The sequence below is a fragment of the Myxocyprinus asiaticus genome, chromosome 8 (genome assembly GCF_019703515.2).
Source record: "Myxocyprinus asiaticus isolate MX2 ecotype Aquarium Trade chromosome 8, UBuf_Myxa_2, whole genome shotgun sequence".
Classification (NCBI taxonomy): domain Eukaryota; kingdom Metazoa; phylum Chordata; class Actinopteri; order Cypriniformes; family Catostomidae; genus Myxocyprinus; species Myxocyprinus asiaticus.
The window spans coordinates 29,235,995-29,256,886 of NC_059351.1; the positions used below are offsets into that span (position 1 = coordinate 29,235,995).

Genomic DNA, 20,892 nt, shown 5'->3' on the forward strand with positions numbered 1-20,892 from the left:
GCATGGGCTACTTTATGACACGAGTGAACAGGACGTCCTTCAAAAATTCCTCCTCTTGTGTTCCGCAAAAAGAAAGTAATACAGGTTTGGAACGTTTTCACTTTTGGGTGAACTATCCCTTTGTTTGGAATCTCATGTTTTGTTAAACTAGAAAAAATGTACATCGCAACATGGTGGATTGTATTCAGTGTAAAGATCATTAGTAAGGGAGGACTTTTATTTCCATGAACAGGATTGCAGTGATCTCAGCAGTCCTACCTTATGCTGTAGTTGCCTCAAACTGCTCTTGTACTCTCTCTCCCTTTGCTCCAGCCTTCTCTTCAGCTGTGCCTCTTTCCTTGCATATTCGGTCTCTCTGCAAGTCAAGCACAACCCAACCATTAACAATACATGATGCAATACATTTTTCAGGCAATCAGTTCTGTTTAAGACCCATGTCTCATCTAGATCTCTTTGGAGCATAAAAACATAATTCAACCAGATTCGGACAGCCACTAAGAACTACATTTCCCAGAATACCTCAGCAGAACGATTCTGCTGTAACAACACATACAGTATGATGCTCAAACACACCTCTGTTGGTGCTCTTGTAGAAATGTGATGGTTTTGTTGTATTTGAGTTGTAGGGCATCATGTTGACTCTGGGCTTCATTTAGGCGCAGGTTAATGGTTTTGCAGAGGGCCTGAGCATCAAGCCAGTATTTTTCCAACTTTGCAATGCGCTCTTGGCTCTCCGCCACACTTCTTTCAAGGGATGCACCTTGAGTCTCCCAAGACTTACGGTCTGCTTCACACACTCGCAGCTTTGATATCACAAACACAAATGCAGGGTTTCGACCAATGACCTTTCCACAATTTTTTTCTTTATTTAAATTTTTTTTTTAAATCCTACCTTCTCTCTCATCTGATTGAGCTCTGTTACAGTGGCACTGTGTTTTATTTGTAGCTATAAGAGAAAATTTGGTGAGAAAGAGTGAACACTTTATAAAGATTAATATTTTGAATACAACTCATTCAAGATGTACTTCATGTAAATTCACTTAATACCTTTTCGAATTCTAGCTCAGTAGGGTCTATATCTTCAGGTAGATCAATGCCTTGACTCTTCAGTTGTGAAAACACTTCCTGTGCCAAGTCAAATGGCTCATCTACTGCCCCCAGCTCCTTTTCAGTCTGTTTCTGTTTATCCTGCATCTGTCACAATATGGGCCCAACAGTGACCTTTTCACTCAACTATTCACAATATCAAGCTTATCTTTATAGTTTCACAATGCGCACACACACACACCTGCTGCTGTTCCTGATGTTGGTGGTCCTGGATTAGGGATATCTGGTCTTCATCCTGTAGCTGGGGGTTCAGGGATTTTTGATGGTCTTCATCTTTGGGCTCCTGGTTTTCAGGGCTCGTCTCTTGTTGTAAAGTCTCACTGATCAGACGGGACACCTCACTCTCCACTCCCGGTTTTTCCCGACCAATGAAAAACCTGCATGGGAGAAGAAGAGGACGTTAAATTCCTTCATGTATTTCTGGGACTATTACCCTTGCTGGTATTATATGCACTATGTGATTTTGGTCTGGTGAATTATTAACAAATGCTTCCTACTTAATAGGTAATTCATGTATTGTTCATAAAATTTCAGGGTAGTGTCATTTTAAACATTATTGAAGGAGTTCCCATGTATTCTGGGCACTTGCTGGCTGCCTTTCCTTTGCTATCTGGTCCAATATTTATTGACAATAAAAAAAAATACTTAAAAGAAATGTACATAGGAGGAAATTCACATATTTTTGTTTACATTTAAGAATACTGTAAACCTTTAGATAAAAAGGGTTTAAAGTTTGAGAGAATCATAAATTCAAACCTTTGGTGATACTGTATTAAAGGGACAAGAACCCAATAGCAGCCGGGGGTTCGCTGCCTTGCTCAGGGGCACAATGTTGATATCTAACAACATTCCTTGTGGGGCTCAAACCAGTAAACTTGCACCTACTGCTCCCGAGCTTTAGGCCAGAAACATATTTTATGCAAGCATGCTAACACAGGCCAACGCATTGCCAGCTTGCTTAGCCAAAGCATTGCTAATGAGCTTGGCCAATGCACTGCCAACATGTGTGTCCAATGCATTGCAGACATGCTGTCTGGTTGAACATTTTAATGTGCAGGTTTGCGTTACTGTGGCGGAAATCAGATGTGTCATTATTCAGGTAAGTTGCTATAAATAAATTTATCTTAACTTAGACGCTCAGTAGTTTTCTCTTTGAACAAATGCTCTGCCATTATAGTGATTGTCTTGAAAGAGAAAACTCACAGTAGAAGCTGACAGTTGACAATAATGTCCACTATACCGCCCCTTGCGACAATGCTGAGAATACAAAGCGTACTTGAATTAAGCAATAGATTGCAGTCGCACTCGGAACGCAACATTGCACAAAATCCAGCTTGCGTAGCTAGAATACAATAGAGTATGTTTTGGGCTTTAGCCACCATTTCATACCACCCACCTTAGCTTTAGTTTTGGTGTTAATACTCACTTGACCAGACCTTTGGTGCTCTTCAGTGTGGTGGCAGCAAACAGCTGAGTGACACCAACCAAACTGATTCCATCTACCTCCACAATCTGATCATTAACTCGAATACTGTTTAAGAGAAAACACCAAATTTGTCTTATTTTATATACAGAACCATCAGAATTAGTTCAATTACATTGTATTGCATCACTCACTAACACATACAGAAAGTTTTATAGAGAAGTTTAATTTTAGACTGAAGGTGTGACTACTACCGTCCATCCCGATGAGCTGCACCGCCCTCTGTAATGGTTTTCACAAAGATGCCCAGTTTCTCGAGCCCTTGATCTGCCCCAACCCCCATCCCAATGATGCTGATGCCAAGACCATCATTTTCTGCAAAACAAAAGACACCGAACAAATACAGGTACAGTTATTTACACTGGAAGTCTGCAGTCTCAGGAATTTAATATGCACGAGGAAACAAATTTTGGGACAAAAGTGTTTGAGAAACCTTTCTGAATGTCTATAGGAAAAACATCAATTTTTTCCACTCTCTTTTCCAGCTCGTATTCAGCAGATGCAGACACGGGGTCCACCTCATCATTCCTGCGATCATAATCATCATTAGAGAAAGTGTAGTACACCTGCAAGAGAGAAAATAGATTAAAAAACCAATGGAGTATATCAGTGTCCACCCACTTTTTCAGCCGTCTTGGTTCCAGGAGTATTTTTTCCATTTAGTTTTTCAAAAGAATTTCATAAAATCCCAAATAAAAGAGTTCTAAGCCATGAAAAAAAAAACAAAGAAGAAGCACAACATTTCAAACTTTTAATTTTGAAGCAAATTTTTATTTCTTTTGAAAAATCAGATGCAAAGAAAAGGTACAAGACTTTGTGCCTTACCTCTTTCATGAGGGAACGAACTACAATACAGTATAGGAACATTGCATTTTAAGATTATTGCAAAATATAAAAAAAAATTATATTATACTGTAGGCGAGGCCAACTCGATTGCGTCATTCACAATGCGACATGGAATAGGGGTGTGACTGCATTGTTCTTGTGGCATGCTTTGTTGGCCGTAATTCTCTGATTGGTGGGTCTTTCTCTGCTGGATCATGGGTAGTGTAGTTCTTCACCAGTAATGCTGCTATTAAACACAATTTTTGTAATTTGTTTTTTTAATGAAATTGAAATAACGCTGACTGGCTTCAATAGAAGCATATATCATCGACTGACAACCTTGGACCTCATGGTAGTTCTGTCTTTAAAGGTTTATTAGTTTACCTTAAAGATCAATTCGCCCATATGGAAAATATTTTTACTTACGGAACCAGACCCTTGCGCTCTAGGAAACATCTGTGCACACCCACATATGATTTTTTTACATTGCTAAGACCAGGGGTGTAAAAAGTACTTCAGTGAAAGTATGGATACTGAGTGAAAATTTTACTCAATTAAAAGTTCACATTAAATTGTACTGAAGTATTAAACAAGTAAAAAGTAACTTTTTTCCTAGCTAGAATGAAATCAAGAGAGGAGAGAGGATGTTGTTAAATTCAATTTGTTTGTTAAGTCACCTTTTTACTGTCTCTGACATTCACAACCTGGTGAAAGAATCATGTTACAATTACAATTAACTACATTTTTGCTAAATGATTTTTATGTGGCGACAACTTTTAGCTCACAAAGTGGACATTTCGGTGTTGCCACAGTCATGCAATGTTCGTTGATAAATGACATGTAGGCTACACATTTAATTACAAAATCCTTTCGTTTTTATATCTATATTTGCAACAATAATGGCCATTTCTGACTTCATAACTGTCCAATCTAGAAATAGCAAGCATTTAGAATAAAGTTTAGGACAAAAACCATCTAATTTTGTGCTCATAGTTTTGAATGGATACATCACATTCAGTCGGGGGTCACACAAATATTTCAACATATGCAAAGCTCAAATAAGATCCGCAATTCCACCTCTGCACAGTGTCTCTTTCTATCTCCCTCCTTCTCTCCCTCCTTTAAGCAGTTGCTTTCTAGCAGGAACACAGGACTGTTTCTTACTGGGACTGAGAGAGACTGTCAGTGAATTACGACTTACTAATAAATTAGAAACAACAGATGTCACAGCGTTCAGGTCAAGAGTCAAACCTGCATTCCACAGTTGGAATGATACAAAAACAACAGTATCAAAGTTATCAGAAATATTATCAGAAATTGTTCAGGAAAAAAAAGTCAAGAATGAAAACAAAAAAAAAGTTCTAATATCGACCTGTTTCATGTGATGCCACTATATGACCAAAAGCCTTCTTCAGGAGTTAAAAGCACCTCTTACATTCATACAGATTGGATCATCACAGACATTTTGTAATACTGTGACCACATCAGACCTGAAAACAACTCAAAACATTTGTAACTTTTGAATGAGAGATATCCACGGTGATGTGCTGGTGGGCATGTGTACTAATTGGTCACACATCAGACTTGCCGGAGTACGGAGATGAATCGTGGATAAAATATATTTGAATGTCCGAGAAAGTCCAACTGGGAAATATTTGTGCTGCTTCAGACCTTCATGAACTTTTCCTGGGACTTGGCATGGGTCAAAAGCAATTTTGTGCTCATAGTTTTTAATGGATACATCACATTCAGTCAGGGGTCACATGCGGTCTAGTCACACAAATATTTCAGCGTATTCAAAACTCAAATAAGATATGCAATTCCACCTCTGCAGATGGTCGGAACTCCACACAGCTGCCATGCAACACTCCATTTGAAATGACTGACCTCTGGTCTGCCATCTGTCGTTTGTCGGATGCAGTGAAAAGGCAGCTTCCGTCCAGTAAGACGAAAGAACATTATCTTCAAAAATGTAAAGAGTACTTTTCAAGTTTAAATAAAACTGTAAGGAGTAAAAAGTTAAATTTTTTTGTTTGGAAATGTAATTAAGTAAAAGTATTCAGTTTAAATTGGACTTGAGTAAAGTACAAATCCCCAAAAATAATACTCAAGTATAATACTTAAGTATTTTTAGTCAATTACTTTACACCCCTGGCTAAGGCCAGAACCTGGCATAACTGACATAACTGATTAATTTCATAGCTAATGCTGATTGTGTAAACTGATGCTCTAAAATATTAAAAAAAGTTGCCTCCCTAATCAACACTGACCATTTATCAAAACTAAGCTGCAAATACTGGCCATCCAAAAACAGGTCATTTACATATAAAAGTCTTAAAGGTACATTTTTTGTCCTAACAGGACAATTTGTTGATCACTTAGTTTTTACAGTATTTCTGTGCTGTTGCTTCGTGAAGCCCCACCCACTGTGGAATCTCATTGATCCAAAATCCTGCTCCAAATAACTGTACATTAAACATCAAAAATCATCTGAGGGGCTGTGATCATGCCACATCGCACAGCAGTTTCACATTCAGTGTAAACAAACAAATAGCTCCTTACTGGAAACTTGGTTAGGACTTGGCGTACTAGTCAGAGAAAGGGTGGGAAACGGTCATGAAAAACTAAATTATGATAATTTTTGGTAAAAAAAAAAAAAAAAAGTTACTATTGAAATTAACATTAAAAGTGGAGAAGAAATTAATAAAAAAAATTAAGTAAATATACTGTATATACAGTATATATATATATATATATATATATATAATTTATTTATTTATTTATATTTTTTTTCTTTAATGTATTTTTGTCAAAAAACAAAACAAAAAAAGAATTGCAAAAAAAATGTCCCTTTTTAATTTTGCATTGTTATGAAGGACCTAGCTGAGCAACATGTACACAGCTCGGTGTCAATGGCTGGCTTAGGTAGAGACAGGTAGTTAAAGCAGGTCAGTCAATGGTGTTTTCCAAGGACTGAAAGCAAACTTGGACAGTGTACAGAGGCACAATTAAACAAAATGGAAAACACTGCTTCCAAATCAGTCATTCTGACAACACAGTTCAACCCAGCAAAGTGGCACAACCAGTTTTCTCTGTCTGACTTTCCTTTTTTTTCCTTCTTTTCTTTCATTTGACCTTTGCTTACACCATCCCTCCCTCTTTCTTTTCTGACTTGATTATTTCTTTCTCTACATCTATCACACTCCTTACCCTTTGCTTCTTTCTTTCTCTGTCTCATTTTTCTTTTGTAAAGCGTCTCCAGTTGTCATGGAGGAAGCGTGCACCTATGAACAATGTTCTTTTCTTTCCAAACATGGTCAAGCACAGTGTCTCTTTCTATCTCCCTCCCTCTCTCCCTCCTTTAAGCAGTTGCTTTCAAGCAGGAACACAGGACTGTTTCTTCCTGGGACTGAGAGAGACTGTCGGAGAATTATGACTTACAAATAAGGAAGAAACAACAGATGTCACAGCGTTCAGGTCAAGAGTCAAACCTGCATTCCACAGTTGGAATGACACAAAAACAACAGGATCAAAGTTATCAGAAATATTATCAGAAATTGTTCAGGAAAAAATAAGTCAAGAATGAAAAACAGAAAAAAAAAAAGTTCTAATATCGACTTGTTTCATGTGTGTCACTATATGACCACGCTGCCAGGTTTGTGACCAAAATTCCATATATAATTGCAATCGAAATTATTCAACGCCCCCAAGACAGTAAGGATTTACAAAGGTACGCTTTTCTGATTAACTAGAATTTTTAAACTTTACATCTATATCAGTTGAGTGACACATTCAAAGTCATAGTGTGAATATATAACCTAATATTTGTAAATAGCAGGATTTTTTAAAAATACAGCCATGTCATAATTATTCAACCCCTATTGCATGTAATATGTAAGGCTACACAAGTAATTGTTTAAAATCAAAATTAAGTCATCAATCTGCAATGGCACTTATTTAAGTTTTCAAATTTAAGTTTAGCGTTGTAAGCAAAAATGTATTTCTATGCAAAAAATGCAATTAAAAATAAGCTGTCTCAAAAGCTAATAGAGGAGATTATTTCATTACACAAGAAAGGTCATGACTAAAAGTACATTTCCAGGGCACTTCAATTTCCAATAGACAAAGTTGGCAGCACCATTCATAATTTTTTTAAATATGGTACAACAGCAACCTTCTTGGGGTGTGGAAGAAAGCAAAACTTCACCAAGGGAAATGTTGACTTGAATATTCAAGAAGTAATATGAAAGAAGTAGGAAAGACCTGTGGAGTCCTGGAAGAAGGTTTTATAGACGTATGACACTAAACTGAAAATGAGTTTTAGATACATGGGTCAGCAGTACGTCTGGAGTAAGATGACAAGGTGATGACAAGAACGACACCATCCCCACAGTCAAGCATGGAGGTGGGACAGTCCTGTTATGAGGGTGTTTTGTGGCTGCAGGAAACGGCTATCCTGACTATGTGACTGACATCATGAATTCTTTCAGGTATCAGGTCATTTTGACACATTAAAATGTGATGCCTTCAGTGTGTAAATTGAAGCTCGTGATCACTGGACTTTCCAGCAAGACAATAACATAATAATAATTATATTTATTTATCACATGTTATACCTTTTGCAAATATACAGTGAAATTCTTTTTTTTCCACATATCCCAGCTTAGCTGGGGTCAGAGTGCAGGGTCAGCCATGATACAGCACCCCTGGAGCAGATAGGGTCAAGGGCCTTGCTCAAGGGCCCAACAGTGGCATCTTGGCAGTGCTGGGGCTTGAACCCCTGACCTTCTGATCAGTAACCCAGAGCCTTAACTGCTGAGCCACCACTGCCCCCAAGATCATCAAGGATACATCCAAGTTGTCCAAAATCTGGTTCAGGGATAGGTCATGGAATGTCCTTAAATGGCCCTTTCAGTCCATCATTAAAATCCCATTGCAAACCTTTGTTGGGATTTCAAGGAAGCAGTGGCAGCACAGAAACCAAAGAATGTCAATGAGCTAGAAGCTTTTGCTCATGAGAAATATGTACAAATTCTAATAGAGAGGTGTCCGAAGCCTGAGAACACTAACCTGAAACATTTATTTGTTGTTATTAAGGATAAAGGATGCTCCACAAATGATTGACTTTGGGGGTTGAATATTTTTGACATGACATTTGTAGAGAGAATTAGTTATTTTTATTTTAAAATTTGGGTAAACTGAACTCTTTGTTCTCAAAATCACTCAAATGTGTATTAAAAACTTACATTGACTGTTTACTGAGGTTTTAGTTGATGTGTTTTAATTCACATCACCAGAATGTATTGCTGGTCAGGGGGGTTGAATAATTTTGATTGCAACTGTACCTTCATTGTGCTGCGCTGTGGGATGTGACAAAAGCCTTCTTCAGGAGTTAAAAGAACCTCTTACATTCATACAGATGGGATCATCACAGACATTTTGTAATATTGTGACCACATCAGACCTGAAAACAACTCAAAACATTTGTACTTTTGAATGAGAGACATCCACGGTAATGTACCGGTGGGCGTGTGAACTAGTTGGTCACAAATCAGACTCGCCGGTGTACGGATATGAATCATGTATAAAATATATTTAAATGTCCGTGAATGTCCAATTTGGCAATATTTGTGCTGTCTTCAGGCCTGTATGAACTTTTCCTGGGACTTGGCATGGGTAAAAAGCAATTTTTTATGTTTTTCTTGATATTGTTCAAAGGTATTTTCCCATTCACCGCCATTGTTTCCTCCCGTTGATGGTCACAAATATGGCGGCTGCAAGGAAAAAGTGACATTAGTGAAACAGGTCAACAGAAATTGATCCATAGCAATGTTTAAAATGTTTTTTATTACACTATACAAAACACCAACTTTAGGAGACCAAGTTCACAACAAACAATTGAGAAATCCAAGCCTTATTTCATGGGCTCTTAAACCCCATATTAAAGACCTATTGTGAATACAACAAAAAAAGCATTTAAGATTTTTATTAGCTAATATTCATGGTCTTAGTTTCTAAAAGAAGTCCAACATAAACATCTGTTGAAAGGAAATCCTTCTTTCAGCACCTATTGAGAGGCAACTCACTTCCTGATAGTCCTATATATGGGAAACAGGATGAGTAAACACAGAACACTGCAAATAAAACAGAGCCAACTGTTCTTAAAGGCGGATAACAAATGAAGGAATACTATAATATACAGATGACAGGGAAGGCATTTGTCCTGTCTGAAACATAGAGAGGGGAGACCCATGCTTTCTGATTCAGAAAGAAAATAATAATCATAAGATACAAGTCAGTTTAGTTTCCACCTCATAATCAAGCTTTTCACCAGCGAAACCTAGCTGGGTGAAGCTGGTTGACCAACACGGTCTTTCTGATGAAGCTAGTTAGGCTAGTTTGAAAGCCTAGTTGCGAACCAGTACACCAAAAAAACAACATAAGCTTGTGACCAGCAATGCTGTTCTTTTCAGCAGGATGACCTACTCTGATCAACTAGGGAGGATCAAGCAAAGAGTAAGGGATGTGGGGGGAGAGTGCCATATTGAAAAGCAAGCTATAATAAGGTGTCATGCACCTATGCTTTGAAGGAGCACAAATTCTGGCTCACTTGGTGCCTTAGGCAAGATAAAACATGACAAAATACTTTTAAAGATATAGTTGATCTTTACAGTACAGTATAGAAGTATACGATAGTCTAATGATAATTTGTACGATGTGAAATCATATTGTTTCGTACGACTTGGCTCGTAAAAAGGTACGACTTTTAATCCCCTAGAGACCAGCCAACTGAATCAACAAACAATTTCAAATTGATATAATACAGGTATTAAATTATAGCAAGTCTCCTATCCAACACTTTAAGAAAGGAAACGTCAGTGAACAAATTTGGTTACTCATTCCATATTTATTTATGCAATACAAATGACTGATGTATGCCAATAACCTGTAATATGGGGTCCTCGTCTCGTTCCAAACCCAATGTTTTCTTTCTTCCGTGGTGCACAAAAAATGATTTCTAGGGCTGCACAATTAATCCAAAAAATAATCGAGATTACAATTACAGCTGTCGCAATTATACAGTATAATCATGAAAAATGTCAATTACAGCATTCCATTTGGGTGTTCTATTTACAAAATATTTTTGGGCTGTTGTGTGCATGTTTGTAACTAGGCAAATCAGAGGCATTTAAATTAGTCTAAAGGCATATTAGTTATGCTCACTATCTAAATTATACTGTGTATAATTTATTCAAAAGGTGAATGACACTTTGTTTTTCATGCAATTAAAATGTTTTGATGCATAGCCCACATAAAGAATATGGCATGCAGCTGCCCCAAACAAAATAATATTTTACTGTAAATTCTGTTAATCAAAATTAATAATTGCAATTACAATAGCAAAGACAATAATCAGCAAATATTATTTTCATCATAATCGTGCAGCCCTAATGATTTCCCTAAATCCCTATTGTATTCCCTTTTGGATGTATTAGTCTGTTGGTATAGTTTTCATTTAGTATATGCAAAGGCTCTCAGGTTCAAATCCTGACCTAATCTAGGCCTTTTTTTATTTTTATAAATCAGGCAAATTGCAACTGAATTTTACAGCCAGTTTTCATAATACATTTTCATTGTATGGACAAGAACAGCTTTGGCATTTTGATAATAGCTAATTTTTGTGGGGAGCCAGTTTTGAGAGACACAAGGGTTGGTAGATGATGACAGATTTTTAAGTTTCCAGCAAATGATCTGCAGATGATCGACTTGATTGTACTGACCAAATTCAGAATGTAAATGGTTGATTTCTGCCACAGTGTTTTAACTAATTACCAAAGACTCCAATTATTATTGGAAGTTGCATTACAATCCACTAGGCCAGAGGTCTTCCACAATTTTCGGACCAAGGACCCCTTGTGGGTAGAGAGACAAGAGCCAGGACCCCTGTTACATATTGTATATAATTGAGTGTTGCGTTTTATGCCTATAAAATGTGTATGGTAGGCTACCATATTATTGAATGTACATACTTTATGATGTTTATGTTGCAAAGCTATTCATTAAATAATGTACAGCGGGGGTCTGCAACTTTTCTGACATAAAGTGACATTTTTAATTTTTCTTGTTAATCACTGTTCCATACCCCCTCCTTAATAAAAAGAAAAAGACAGACAGACAGACCCTGTCCATGCAGAATAATTTTTTTTTATAAAGTTACTAATATGGAGTCTTCTCATGAGAGTGATCAATTTTATACATATATTTTAACATTAAATTTCATTAGGTGTAAATATTTGCATTGAGGAAAACAATGACTCAGTGCACCTTTAATTATTGTTTTTAGAGTCACCGTCTTATGTGTGTGAAAAGTTAAGGACCATGTATGCCATCTTGATAATCTCAGCGGTAACTATTTATTTACAAAAGGCTAGCAGGCTATTGTTCAAAAAGCAAAACGCAACTAATAAAAACAGAAACTGTAGGCTGTCATGTGCTCAACCACACAGCATGACCAATGCAAAGCAGGCACGTTTACTCGTGCAACCCTCTACTGCAGCGCTGCTGAACCTGATGTGTCGCGCTTTGAGCGGCCCGCAATGAGCATGGGCGCATGAATGGTTTGTCCTTCTTCTGACTAGCTCACTTTTGTCACACTTTAATAGTGTTTAGCATTCCAATCAGTTCATAACTAAATACAACAGGATGCACGAATATGAGCAAGGATTAAAAAGAAAGAGGAAGTTTTGGCATGCAGGTACAAGGAACTTCAACATGTCGATGGATTAAAATACATAGACTTATACAGTATCTAGCTGTCGCTCACATCTGAGTGATTATTACACTGTGTTTTGACCCATCCTTGAAAATCCAAAGCATCAGTTCAGTTTGCTCTGAAGAAATACATGTCCTGGTTTCCAAATTTAAGAGATCTTTAAAATGCACTTCCTGTTTGATTGCTAACCAGTCTCTGGTCTCAGACACATGAAATGAGATATATCAAAGAGTTCTGTGTTTGCATTGATCACTTGATATGAATAACTTAAAATCTATAAAAACTAGCATGGTCAAAATTGCAATCACAGTTATATGCTATCTAACAGAATATCATCAAGCAGACACAAACATTACTACCAACAAAATACATGTTATGATTTGTTCCTGTGTTACAAGAAAGGTTCAGACTTAAACTTGATTCACACCAGCTAAGGTCAGAGGTAAAGCCCCCCAGACATGGAAATAATTCCTTCATGTTTCTTGTAAGAAGACTGTCAGTATAAGAAAAATATCACATGCCTTAACTGATGCAAGCTCAAACAGATCCTCTTTTAAGAGCTGTTATCTTAAATGTTCTGGGTAGAGGGTGGTATTTTACACTGATCCAAAATTTTTAAAAAATCATTAAAAGTAAACAGTAAAACTAGAAAAACAGTCTCAGTCAGTTACACCATATTCAGTTCAACAATACTCTTGCTGAACCTACAGATCTAAAAAGTATTTATATTTTCTAGAGACATCACAGACAGAAGATGTGGGTGCCATAAAAAAAAATTAAAAAAAACTCAATCAAGTAGGATCTTGTCATATGAACTTGATTGTAAGCTGCAATAGGACCAACATTTACATGCTTGATAAACACTAAATGAGGGCTAAGGTGTTCACTGGCTGAGCCATGGCTGTCAGCTAAATGTGCTAACATAGATTTGGGTCACTGACAGCAGGCCAATACCTTCTGACTCTAACAAAAACCTGCTAAACCATTGCAGAGTGAGCACAAACCAAAAACAGATGTTAAAACAGAAAATAAAAAAACTTTCCTACATTAAACTCATTACCAGAGTGCTTCTAACAAATAAAGGGTGTGATTAGATGATACATACCTTAATAGGTGCTGTAGAGAACCTGATCTTTCTCTTTGGACTGAGGTCTTCCTCAGCAGAGAGGCCTGGAATTTCTTCAAATTTCTGTGATTCCTCCTCCACTTGAAATTCCAAATCAGTCCAGTTGTCCTTGTCATCCACAAATGCTGCATTCTCAATTCCACAAATTAAAGATCTCTTCCCCGTCAAGCCTGGTTCATCTAGCTGATGCCTCTCTTTTTCTGCTAAGACATCATCTTCCATGTCTCGCTCATCATCATCCTCTAAAGCTTTCATAGCTTCTTCTACACCCTCATCCTCTTTACCATCCTCTCCATCTCTCGATTCATCCTGCATTTCGTATTCTCTAACATCAGTAGCTTTTTGATTACTCTCTCTCATATAAGTCTCTAGAACAACATGATCTATCTTTAGTTCTACTTCCTCGTGGTCTTTTTTCTCTTCCTCCTCTTTCTGCATTATTTTCTCCTCAAGAAACTTTCTCTCCCCTATATGATCTTCCTCTCTTTCAGCCTGTACAGTTTCCTCAAGCTCTCTCCATTCCACCTCATGCCCTGTAATGCTCATTTTTGATTCCTTCACAAGGAATGTTAATTGGACCTCTTTGCTGTCAGTCAATACCCTGCCAGAATCATGATTTGTGGGTTGGTCCTCCTTTCCAGCCTCCTGAAAAACATCATCCTCAATATGTTCTTCCTCATTACCCTCACTCTCGGATGATTCATTCTTCACCACCACCAGCTCAGCTCTAACCGTGGATAAACCAGGACCCTTTTCAGAGCTCTTGCCTTCACCTTGTGCCCCTTGGAGGACAGGATCCTTGGCAGCATCTCCAGATGCATGACTAGAGCTACTCCTTGCTGATAAGTGGTAGATCTTTTGGCTTGAAAACAGAGCAATGGGTTCTGTTGTGATAGTAGTTTCTGATGACTCATTAACATGTTCTTCAGCAGTGGAACCAGAATTATGGAAAGGTAATGTCTTCTTCATACAGACTCCATTCAAAGGAGAAAGTGTGTGTTGTGTGGTACTGTGTAAATCGGAACCGTTTAACCTGGGCACACATGTTTCAGCAGGAGAATCAGCCCAGAGTGAATAAGGAATTGGGGAACTGCAGCTGTCTGGTGATGAAGGGGGATCTGAATGGTCACTAGCAGCAGAGGTTGACTGGGAATGATTGATGGGACTGTGGGATTCGGTGGAGGGCGCAGCCGACAGCGACTCACTATCGCTGTCCAACATAAAACTCTCTAGACATCTGGATATTGGCCCAGCATTCATTGACACACTGAGCTTATGTGGTGGTGTCTCACTTTCACTTCTCCCCTTTTCCTTGTCCTCCCTGTCTTTTGCCTGCCCCTCCAGCTCTTTAGGCTCTCCAGTAACTGACATTTTCCTGTCTTGTCTCTCCACCAGTTGAGGCCAGCTGATAGCTTTAACAGAAGCAGATCTCCCTGTTGGCGACTGGTCTTTAAGGACACTCTCGAACAGCTTCCTAGTCATTGAAAATTTCTCAGCCAGTGCGGTCTTGTCAAAGGAAAGATCCTCCGTCCTCCGCGCCTCAAAGGAGGCTGAATCTAGACTAGAAACACTACTCAGACTGGATCGGTAAGAGGTGGAATCCAGTGGAAATCTGGTTGACGTGGGTTTGGTGATGTTGGGACTGTCTTGATTCAGTTTTCCATCCATTTGCAAGAAGATATTTTTTATTTGGCTCACTTTGTTTCCTGGCGGTCTGCCTCGAGTCTCACTGCCTCCACTGGAGAAAGGGGAAGTCGGGCTGACCAATGTGCTCCCATCAAATGAACATTTGATTGAATTGAAGTCTGATTTATAGGCGTTCCCATGCGGAGACGCGCTCCTCAGCGCCCTTTCGCTTTTGTTTTCACTTTTAATCATGATCATAGATTACAAAGAACTGTTTCGAAGATTTCGGTAAGTACAATTTATAAAACTGGGACTAAAAGAATAGCGTATTTACAGGTGCATGACACAGCGGTGTGTCCTCATTCACACAGGCCGAGATTGTAGCTGCAGGAGGAGCCATGTGAAGCCTGGTTGAGGCTTCAAGCAGTGCCTAGCACCTACCTACAATGAAAAGAAATAAAGACACCTGTCATTTCTAACCTTGTTTTTATAACAACTTATCTTCACAATACTTCTTTTTAAAACCAAAATGCGTTTCAAAATACAATTACACAGAAAGAACTTTAAATTAAATAACTTACAGACTATGCTTCTACTATATGTATAAATAAATAGGCTTTTGTCTTATAGCATGAACCAGTAGCTATTTAAACTCCCCTCAAATGCGACACCAACCTGGAAGGTCTTCTACTAAATTATACTACCATATTTAGATTATTCCTTTCGGACATATTCAGTTCCCATTGACTGCCGCCGCAACCGACTTTCAATTATAATTGAGCCTTGTTATAAGTTTCTGCATGGCAATTTATTTTTCCATTGTCGACAGCAACACGAAAAAATAAAGAAAAGTTTAAACTTACCTTAACTCCATTCATTTTAGCTTAAGGAGGAACTAACACAATCTATGACCAAAACCCAAACAGTCACAAACTTCTGACACAGTTCGTCGTCATTCCCTTCTCCGCAGCCTGTATGCCTTTCTCGGTGAAAGTAACAGCTCAACAAACCTTATCCCTACATGCGCGCTCCCTCCTTCAGCGCCATCCCCGCTGCTTCTTTCCAGTGCGCGCGCGCACGGAGAGCGCGAGAGGCTGAGAAAAGAATGCTTGGACAACCGTGGGAAAATGTCAACCAGAAACTAATCTCATCCATAGAGTTGCAGAGCTAAATCCAAATGAGGGCTCTGGTTTAGCCTATGTCTGACATTACGCATTTTAATGTCATTTGGATCATTGCTTAAGAAAAATGTTAAAAATACATTTTCTAAATTGTTTAGGAACCCAGCTCTGGAAAAAATAAATAAATAAATAAATAAATAAATAAATAAATGAAAAAAACCCAGACTTGATACAGACTATAAATCTGACGTCACAAAAGGATTCCTGAGTTTATATATATATATATATATATATATATATATATATATATATATATATATTGAAGGAGTTCCCATCTATATGCTGGGCACTTAGTGGCTGCATATGTATATATATATATATATATATATATATATATATATATATATATATATATATATATATATATATATATATATATATATATATATATATATATATATACTAAGTGCCCAGCATATAGATGGGAACTCCTTCAATACTGTTTAAAAAGCATCCCAGGGTGATACCTCAAGAAGTTGGTTGAGAAAATGCCAAGAGTACATTTCTGCAAAATCTAGGCAAAGTGTGGCCACTTTGAAGATGCTAAAAAAAGTTTTGATTTATTTAGGATTTTTTAGTCACAACATAATTCCCATATTTCCATTTTTATTATTCCATAGTTGTGATGACTTTACTTTTATTCTAAAATGTGAAAAAATAAAATAAATAAAGAATGAGTAAGTGATCCTAAATATTTGAACAGTAGTGTATATATATATATATATATATATATATATATATATATATATATATATATATATATACACACACACAGTACTGTGCAGAAGTCTTAGGCACATAAAATGTGTCACAAAAGCATTTGTCTTAAGATGGTTATTTATATCTTCAGCTTTAGTGTGTCAATAGGAAATATAAATGTTAGACTCCCAAACAGTACTTTTGCAAATAGAAAAGATTAGAATAGAAGAACAGGGAGCCCTGCAACAGATGTCATGGCCCCCACAAAGTTCCCCACTGAACATTGTGTCTGTCTGAGATTACATATAGAGACAGATGCAATTGAGACAGCCTAAATAGATAGAAGAATTCTCCAAAAAGCTTGGAACATCCTACCTGCCAACAACCAAGAAAAATTGTGTCCAGGTGTACCTAGGAGAATCAGTGCTGTTTTAAAGGCAAAGGTGGTCACACCGAATATTGATTTAGCTTTTTTATGTTTACTGGACTTTGTTTGACATTAAGTGATAAATGAAAACTATATATGTCATTATTTTCGAAGACATCCTCACTATGCAACATTTTTCACAAGTGCCTAAAACTTTTGCACAGTACTGTGTGTATATATATATATATATATATATATATATATATATATATATATATATATATATATATATATATATACACATACATACACACACATACACACACACACACACACACACACACATAGGCTATATATAATATTTATGAAGGTAATATCTAGATAAAGTCTAGTGTTTTCCCTTGTTTTTTTCCTTAGACCGAAATACAAATGTGGAAAAATACGACTTTGCTTTGGGGTAGCCTACTTAACTCAATAAATAAATAAATAAAAATTAATTCTGTTTTCTGTTCTCCAGGATTTTGGACCTCAGAGCTGCTATGTCTGAATGTAATCTTCCTGACAATTACAAGTAGGTCACTATCTTAGTGCTTCTGAGACGAAACAAGAGGAGCAGAGGACAAAGGAAAATAGCTTAAAGTAAAGGAGGAATGCTGAGGATTAAAAATCAGAGCATGCATTTAAATCTTATTAACACAAAACAATTTTGAACATAATGCGAGAGAAAAGAGAAACATCACACACAAGACACAACATAAATGCTGTTCAATATAGACACTGTAAACTGCCAATTAAATTGCACAAAGATTTATGATATACCATTTTGCTCTAGACATTTTGTCTCCTCCTCTGTTTGTTCTGGTGTGGACTGTGTCCCATTGTAAATTTCAGTGAACATGAAACCTCTAACAGATGGCATTTTGTAGCTACATATTGAAAGTAGATTATCTCTGCTGATCCACTGTTCAGTGTGACAATCAGCATAACTGATACATGCAATTTGTTTTAAACTGCTTGACTGATGCACTGAAAAAATATTGCAGAGACTGCAGGGTGGAATTGTGTTTATAAGGCTTTTTTTAATCAAAATTAAAAGGTTGCACATCCCATTGAGTTATTCACATCAAGCTTGCACTATGGTATATATGCTTGTCATTCCTGAGTAATTCCCTCAGACAACCCACTCATTCTGGGAGATGGGCAGTTTTCTAATTAGATATATCATTAGATTAATTCTGAGAGATCTCAGGACAGTTTTCCTAGAGACTTATATATATATATATGGGTACTGCATAATTGGTATTAATGAGGTGCTGTAAACACAACAAAGCACAACCTCAGAAACTGTCACATACTGAAACCCCACAGTACTTCAAATCAGCAAATCAAATGTTTGGAAAAAAAAAGAAAAAAAAAGAAAAAAGAAAAAACGCCACACAAAAAAGGGCCACTTACCATATCTTTGATATTCCTTCCCAAAAAAAAAAAAAAAAAAAAAAAAAGCTTTACATTTAAAGATTTGATGAGTGAAACAAGATTCTGTGCTGCTAAGCTGATAGTCCTGTTTTACTATGTCATACCCTGTGTTATGTTATCTGTTGGAAAGTTGTGATATGACACATCATCATCGAAGTCCTTTTTGCTTGGCCCGGGTTTGTTACATGGCCTGAATTTGGTGCTGTTTTCCCCAGGTGGCCCCAGGACCTAGATTTATAAAAATATCACCCAATCATAGAGGCAGCAAGAGTGAGAGAATGAGAGAGAGATTCAAGAAAATTAGCTGACAAAAAGACTGGACTGCAGTACTGTTTACAAATTCTTATTGAGATGATGAACTGTTGCATACAGTACGTTTCTTTATCTTCTCAGGAAAAAATTCAGGATTTAAGTAAATGGGTGACAATATAATGCATGTATAAAAATAAAAAAAATCACTGGGTAGATGGCTGTAAAGATGCCAGCTCTGGTTAATGTCGCATGGTTCTGTTGAAAATAAAAACATTTGATTAAAATATTTCTAATAAAGAAGTTTTTTTCTCCTTCAATATTTTAAGTATGAACTTATTGTGAGCACTCCTTTGGCATTTTTTGTTTACTCTGACATTTTTTCAACTGTAAATTGTTACATATTGTAACAATATGTGACATGGCTGAGAGTTTCACTGACCTCATTAAATGTATCACATACAGGGATATCATTAACCCTTTTCTTTGACATAAGTTACAACAACAATTCTTTTTAAATCCATCCTGATTTAATACCAGACATCACTGTCTAGAAAACCAGCCCACACAATGAATTCTAAAATCATTTATCAGTCCAGTTATAGATATGATATGGAGGTGTCTGTTAATAAATAAATACAGATAACATTTACATTTAAACATGGGCTCTCACATTCCCAACCCTCAGCTCCTGGACTTTATATAACATAAAGTAAGCTGTTTAGAGAGATCTGAGTGGTGATGGCACTATACAAACACAGATGGTGATCTATTTACAACTCTCTATTTAGAACTTAACTCAGTTTCCCACGTGTTTTGGCCTGCTACACTTGTACATAATTATTCATGGTAACTCAAAACACTGATAACAATGGGGACTCCCACTTGAAGCCAAATTTAGTCTCTTTTATTTAGATAAGACTTACATGCAGATCCATAGAGTCTTTGGAAAACAAGTCAAAATATGTAAAATCAAGACTATTGATTGTTTTTCCATTTTATAATTGCTATATCAGCCAAATACACTAGAAATATACATTCCCTGCTGAAAAGACCAGCATAGACCATCAAAGATTTCAATGGTGGTCCAAGATGTTTGGACCAGCATAGCCATGTCATTCACCGGCAAAAAATGCTGGTCAACCAGTAATCTTTCTGATAAACCTGGTTGACTAAGGAAGCTTTGAAAAAGACACTAGCATGCAAGCATCTCATGCTGGGGACCAGCATCTAAAACACAACATATGCTGTTTGTTTGTTTTTAACAGGGATATTTAGTTTGTCAGAGCTCATTACTTTTGACCCCTGACTGTTTTCATGCTTACAGGGCAAAGGTCAGATGCATGTTTTTTAAAGAAGACTTCATGAAACAACTTGATAGTTTTTCATCTCACTGTAGACTGACATTAAGGACTCCTGGATAAAAACTGGCAGGTACGGTGGTATTTCATTAGTGGATGATATCTTATTTGTTGCTTACTGGTTCAAGTCACCTATCCAATAACATAGTTATTAGCATAGTTCCCACTCGCTGGAGGGAAGGATAATACTTAATGTAAGCAACTTTAATAAGAGCTAAGAGGAGGTTATGTGTGAAATAAGATGTCTAACTGCAGCTGCTGTTTTTAGCAAATGTAAAGAGAGATCAAATAATCAGATTGTTAATTGATGATAGTTGACAATAGTGGAATGTTAAGGACAGACCATCTCACTCTCCATTTACTTTGGAGAGAAAAAATACACACACACACACAAAAATAAAACAACAACAACAACAACAACAACAACAAGTGAGTGTTGACTGAGGCTGTCAGTCCCTAACTTTCTGCCCTAACATTCAAATATGCACATTTTCAATTAGCCTTTTTACGGCTAGACGTTTTGGGGGCATACAAATCCAAAACACTAACCTGTCATTTTCAACCATTTTACTGTTATATGTTACACAATGTTAAGTTCATTTGTAAATTGTAGTACTGG

At 37.0% G+C, this 20,892-nt stretch overlaps 1 protein-coding gene across 1 annotated transcript in view; it reads right to left on the reverse strand.

Moving 5' to 3' along the window:
• Nucleotides 1–15,950, reverse strand: part of LOC127444905 (neurabin-1-like) — a 38,671-nt gene extending 22,721 nt beyond the window's left edge. Inside the window, exons 1-10 of the mRNA XM_051704555.1 lie at nt 15,804–15,950; nt 13,294–15,381; nt 3,024–3,156; nt 2,785–2,905; nt 2,534–2,638; nt 1,289–1,484; nt 1,048–1,194; nt 893–946; nt 574–803; nt 259–355 (exon numbers count right to left, since the gene is read on the reverse strand). Coding sequence (XP_051560515.1) covers nt 259–355; nt 574–803; nt 893–946; nt 1,048–1,194; nt 1,289–1,484; nt 2,534–2,638; nt 2,785–2,905; nt 3,024–3,156; nt 13,294–15,198 — 2,988 coding nt within the window. The 5' untranslated portion in view covers nt 15,199–15,381; nt 15,804–15,950. The remainder of the gene's footprint in view (nt 1–258; nt 356–573; nt 804–892; nt 947–1,047; nt 1,195–1,288; nt 1,485–2,533; nt 2,639–2,784; nt 2,906–3,023; nt 3,157–13,293; nt 15,382–15,803) is intronic.
• Between the last annotated feature and the right edge of the window lie 4,942 nt (nt 15,951–20,892).